This window comes from Magallana gigas, chromosome 10 (assembly GCF_963853765.1).
Source record: "Magallana gigas chromosome 10, xbMagGiga1.1, whole genome shotgun sequence".
In the NCBI taxonomy this organism is placed as follows: Eukaryota; Metazoa; Mollusca; class Bivalvia; order Ostreida; family Ostreidae; genus Magallana; species Magallana gigas.
In genome coordinates this window covers 12,425,042-12,431,332 of record NC_088862.1, presented here as the reverse complement: position 1 = coordinate 12,431,332, position 6,291 = coordinate 12,425,042, and the positions used below count along the sequence as shown (strand labels likewise).

The 6,291-nt window shown below is 34.7% G+C and overlaps 1 protein-coding gene across 1 annotated transcript; it reads right to left on the bottom strand.

Moving 5' to 3' along the window:
- Window positions 1-497: 497 nt before the first annotated feature.
- LOC117683754 (protein IMPACT homolog) lies at window positions 498-1,304 on the bottom strand. The gene has a single exon (XM_066073612.1). The coding sequence runs from the start codon at window positions 1,302-1,304 to the stop codon at window positions 498-500; it is 807 nt and encodes a 268-aa protein (XP_065929684.1).
- Between the last annotated feature and the right edge of the window lie 4,987 nt (window positions 1,305-6,291).

Genomic DNA, 6,291 nt, shown 5'->3' with positions numbered 1-6,291 from the left:
TGCGTTAACTATAGAATAAGAATATAAACAACACTTACAATTACTGGTTCACATGTTTGTAAAGTAAAAAAACAAACCGGATATGATAACTATAAACAAAAATCCAAATAATTATGACCAGTCAGGACAAATCCGGAAAAACTCGTCCTAAGTAAGTTATGTAGCAAAAGTTAAACAAACTATAAATACAGTCTAAATGAAATGAAAAACGTGTAAAATATTTACAATAACAATAAATCGGTGAGTTAAGGCTTATGAAATATAGATGTACTATTTAAACTATCTTACAGTACAGCTTTTCAGTAAAAATATTAATTAACAGTAATCGCGCATATCGTGAACATATTAGTAATTATAATTGGATGCTACAGCGACTTAGGCCTGTACATGTATGTAAAATTTAAATAAACACAGTGATCCGATAGTTTGGATAACAAGAACAACACATATATTTGTTTTAAACTTTGACTATGTTGTCCGTCTCAATTTGCTGGGGTTCAGGTAGAACCCGGCATGTTTCTTACGGCACTTAACCCGACTTCTTTAATATGTTTGAAGCGTCTAGGTCCGATTTTGTTGCCGTGCCATCGCGAAACGACCACTAATGTATTCTTTACGTCATTGTCGATGAGCGCTTTCAGCAACAGTCTCCCGGCCCCGTGTTCCCCGTTATCATCGGATCCGTCGTGCGTTGTTCCGTCGTTACCCGTGAACCGGAACGCAAAGATATTATGACTAGCACTGTCGATACTGTCTGAACGCATAACTTCAACAAGAGACCGTCTCACCTGTTTATAGGAGTCTACTGGTACCGCGTGGGCCGCAAACCGGTTCCCATTGTCCTCTGTTGTCTTACCCGCAGTGATCGCGATCTTGACCTCGTCTCCGTTAATGATCTCTTCAGCCATTGGACGGGATCCAATTTTGTCTTTGTATACTGATTTACTCTTAGTAAAGATGAGTTTGGTACCTTTTAGCGTGGTTTCAATATTACACTGTGCGTATTGTTTTTGGACTTCATATACATGTTTTCTCCTTTCTCTAAGTTCCTCGGGCTGATGTTGAGAAACTCTGATTGGGGACTTTTTGTCCTTGAGGGCTTTGATATGTCTCATAACGATTTCTTTATGTGCTCTATTCGCAAACTGAACACAGATGGGTCTTGGGAATTTTCTTTGCCTGTCATACTCCCCCATTCTGAACAGTTTATAGATCTGAAGGTTGTCAACTGTTTCTGCAGCTATATTCATCTCCGAGCTGAACACGTGACTTATCATCTTGGCAAGATTTTCTGGTTTGCCCATCTCTGTTCTCGATTCCTCGACTCCGCTTATTATAATATTGTCTTCCATTGATCTGACTTTAAGTTCGGTAATTTGGTCATTTTGAGTTTTAATACAGTACTCTAGTCGAACAACGTAGTCTTTCATTTAACTAAGCTCTCTTTCCGTTTTTTTCTGTTTTTCCTGCAGATCATTGATGATGTACATTGTATCATTAGCTTGATGTTGAACATTTTCCAGCCTCTCTTCGATACCATGTTTTCCACTTATCTCATTTGTAACTGCGTCAAGCTGTCGTCCCTGTCCATCTATTCGCAATAATAGATTGGCCAGCGTAATCTGTATGTTAGATATCCCCTGCATCACATCTCTCATTTGGAAGTTTTCCATTTTATTTTCACCAGTTTTTTCTTCATTGCGGGATTGCCTGTCCACCGGGTCTATTTCTCCAAGGCCCCGCTTTTTTGAGTGGTTTGATGGGTTCGACATTCTTAACGGTACTTAACGGTACCACGGTTAAAGACACAATACACAAGACTCTAGTGTGATTATTATTCACCCGAAACTCACGCTCCTTGAAAACAAAAACTTTGTTTACCTTGTTCTATTTGTTTATCCAGTCTTTTATGAAATTCTCTGAACGATAACACAAATTATAACACATAATATTCACTTTCCAGCATATTTCAGTTCACAGAAAATATTAATTTCCAAGTTTTTGGTCAAAACTTTGCAGTCGAAATAGACTAGCGTCTTACATGTTGCGCATGCGCTCTCCCTTCTAAAATCTTACTCTTTTCAAGGTATTTATAAATACGTTTTTGAAAAACAATGGTACAGCATGCAGTACACCGAATTTATCTATTATTATCAAGATCCAAGTCTTGTCAGCGGTGATGATTCGTGCTTACGTCCAAACACTGTTTCACTTTCGGTTTGCTAGAGTAACTGCGTAGGAAGGTTGATTAAAATCAACTCCCAAAAATCAGCACAAACGGAATAAGCTGCAATTATACTATTTACTTTTATTCGCATATTCGAAACATCTTCGCTAGCCAAGGGTTTCCGACCCTTGGCTAGCGAAGATGTTTCGTTTGGTCACAACACAGAATCTGAAATATTGTCATACACGAAACCACATCAAATCTAAAGCATACGTCTGTACTTCCGGTTAATTAAACGGAATTATTTTGTTTCTAAAAGACGAGATTTATATACCTTTCAAGCAACTAACACTCAACGTCAACAACGTCAAATAACGTCATAAATTATCTGCACCGCGCTGCAGATAACGGTATTATGCCGCTGTCTGTTGGTGATATTTCCAGCTCGGTCCAAGTCAAGAAGATATCGTGTTGCTATGAGTCTGATGTTCCCTGCAGGTTGTACACTTAATTACATTTATTTAAATTTTCTAATTTTGAAAAAGAAAATGAGGACATTTACGTTTTCAATTGCCATACAAAAACATACTGAGAGTATGCAATAAATATGCCATATTTTCCTTTTCTTAGTTCTCTTTCTACGGAAAGCAGCATTGTACTGTATATTCATTTGACTTTCTCTTTGACAAATTAACCGATACATTTTAGTTTTCATATATTGCCACTTCTGATTTAATTTAATCCTTATAAAAAATTGCAGTTTTTCCAGAAATAAAGTGTCTCAAAACGACACTAATCAATTAATGCATATATGTATGAGACACTGCAGGTGCTTTTAAAACTAGAGTTGATACTAGCCTAGTTTTTAAGTTATCAATTAACTTCATTCCTTTTAGTGACAGGTGAATCCATTCTGATCCATAGAGTTGCAGCAGCGAATTTGAAGGTTCCTGACGCCTTGGATGAAGTAAGAGAAATGAAACCTGGTGTCATTGACACTTCCGTGGAGGTAAAATGTCCATGTTCAAACTGATATCTGGATTTGGTGCTCTGCCTGGAGTTATGGGATGTGTATCAAGCGTAGCCATGTACTGGAAGTCACGTGATTCTGCGCAGTTCTGAATGTGTTCCCCGCAGCTCCACCCACTGGCTATACAATTCTGCAGAAAACATTGTAAATTTATTGTAAATAAGCGACGATATTATGACGTATTTGTTCAAATATATAATCATACCACCTAACATAGACTTTTAAGCGGAAAAAATATCTAGTACAATTAATACTAACCAATGCTTTTTTGTAACTTCGACCTCTAAATGGAAGATGTGTTTCGTATATAACCACTTTTTTCATTAGCTATTATTTATCTATAAATTGAACTAGGTCATGTTTTACAAATATTTTTTCAAGTAAAACGTTTCGCTGTTCATGGAGTGGAATTGTATTCTAATGTACAGAGCACTAAATTTTAACAAAAGTGCCCTGCATAACCAATGCTACCAGTTTTGTTATAAACGATGATTTGCCCCCTGTTTGCTATATAAGATAAAGGGATATCATTGAGGCCTATGACCACTAAGGGGTACTAGAAACATTAAATGGTTCAAATTGGTCATGTCCAATCTAATTGTTTAACTAATTGTTTGATTTTTTTTTCAAAACATATATATAAAAAAATTAAATGTATTTTAATTGTCAAAATCGTAAGATAGACGTTAACAGTAGTGAAAAATCTTTACAAACACCCCCCCCCCCCACCCCCCAAAAAAAAACAACCAAAAAAAAGGAGAGTAAAAAAATCCCCCATAAAAGCCCTATAAAATACCTTGCCCACTTGTATAGTTTCAATAGTCTTTTGATGACTGTTTTGAAATAGTAATTCATATAAGATGTTGTATAGAGAAGAAAATTCCAAAAATTTCCCTTTAAGGAGGGAAGCTTTAGCTATTTTGGGCATGTTTTTGCGCATTCTAGTAAAATACAATGTAGTTTTATCTTTTCTTTCATTGTTTTAAAAATCATTTATTAAAGAACAATTTTTTTTAAATAGACATCAATGTGCGGAAAAAAAACGATTTTTTTTAGTATAGTAGTGATCGAATTTACCTGTAATTTGATGTGGCTTCTGAAAAGAACCAGATGGTAGATTTTATTGAAACTTCCCATAGACTATAGATGGTGTAAACTATATATGGTTTAAACATTAAGAAAATTAGTGTTGTAGTTTTTTTGGCATCCCCCTCTCCCCTCATCGCCAAATCGGCGTTTTTTTTTAAATCCCAAAATCATATATCTTGTATCATCAATGCTTTTTTGTTATTCATTCAAAATTGTCTACAATTACATATGCTAAATGTGCGTATTTTGAATTGTAAGTTACTATATATTGAATACTAATTTATCATTTGAGTGTTTTGTTTAATAAATGCCTGAGTTGTTACGAGTGTTATGAACAAAATGTGGTAATAACGAACAGTATTCAAAATAAAATGTCTGCTTAATAAATACAAAGAGGAACAGAGCAACCACGGACCTCTACAAAAATTACAGGTAGGATCAGGTGCATCCTCCGCTGACCGGTCACACGCGCTATGTGCTCATTGTCGTACTTGGAACAATCCATAGACGATTCCTTGAATAAACATGGCCTAACCATAAGTATGAAAAAACCTAGTCAGCATAATTACCTGAGATAATTACCTCAATCAAAACCGTTGATAATCTTCTTTTATCAACTTGTTTGGCAGTAACTTGCCTCGTTGTAGAAATCAATCATACCTTACGCGTGTTCTGGCTTATCGGATAAGCTGAGAGACATACATCTATACATGAACTAGTTTGACACAATCACATATACAAGTTCAACGCCTCAACATTAAATTTGCAGTTGGTAGCTCCATAAATTGCTTATTTACACATGTAATTTAAAAACTACTTAATACAATGAAAAAATAATAAGCAATGCAATATAGGGACTTTCTTTGTAGTCTAAGATTTATGTGCGATCTTAAGAAAAGAAACGAATGCTGTGGTATATGCGTTCAGAGGTAGATTTTCCTTTTTTTCTCTGTTCTCGAGTTCTAAAACATAGAGGAATTTATTTAAGTAATATATCAATTTAAATTAGTAGTCAATATGAAATTTCGGAAGTAGAGCTGCATTTATATTATATATTTTACGAGTTTTTCACTATTTACATTGAACTGTTTCTATTAAGAAAGAGGATTTTCTATTCGTATCCTCTTTTTTTCAGTGCAAAATGAAAAATGAACACAATGCAAAAACAGAAATGAACATGAATTTTATTCATTTTTGTTGTTGAACACAACATAAATTGGTGAACCCACCATCGTTTTCACACAAAAGCACATTTTACAGTACCTTAAAACCTTCATATTCCTCAATTAAAGTCACAATATTGGTGAATCAACCAAGTTATTTCATTGAATATCTCACTTACGAATAAACTTGGTGGGTCCACCAATAATAAACTTTGGCGTTTGTATTTTTTTTAGACAGCATCAAATATGCAATACTCGTTTTGTCTTATACTTTACCGTTAAATTTGGTGAACTCACCAAAAAATGAAAAATGCAGACAGAATTCCTGGATCCACCAAAATGAAATTTTACAAACAAATATAGAGTACAAAGTTGGTGCAATCATCAAAAGTTTCTAAACATTTATCGATGGCACTAAATAAACAGAAACACCGCAAAACATGTCAGTTTATATACAAAACAAGAAAGTTGGTGAAGCCACCGAAAAGATTGACAAAATTCAAAATACCCCTACTTGGTGGATCCACCAGATATCAAGTTATACGAATTATAAAAAAAAATTACAAAATTGGTGGATTCACCAAAGAAACTCCAGGCCGGTAACAATTAGTTTATCGCTGCAATTGAATACATAATTGGTGGGCCCACCAACATGAATGCTATGTTCAGTTTACATAAAAGATCAGAAAGTTGGTGAATCCACCAGAAAGATCAACAGATCATAATAACTCGTAATTGCCTTTGGATTTACAATGCCATTAAAAAAAAGAAATGCGTGTAGAAAGAAATTTTAAAAAATATTAAAATATCATGAAGTGTTTTTGGATTAAGGTAGTGAAACA

Coding starts and splice junctions, on each gene's coding strand:
- LOC117683754 (XM_066073612.1), bottom strand. CDS start 1,304: ATGGGCAAACCAGAAAATCTTGCCAAGATGATAAGTCACGTGTTCAGC.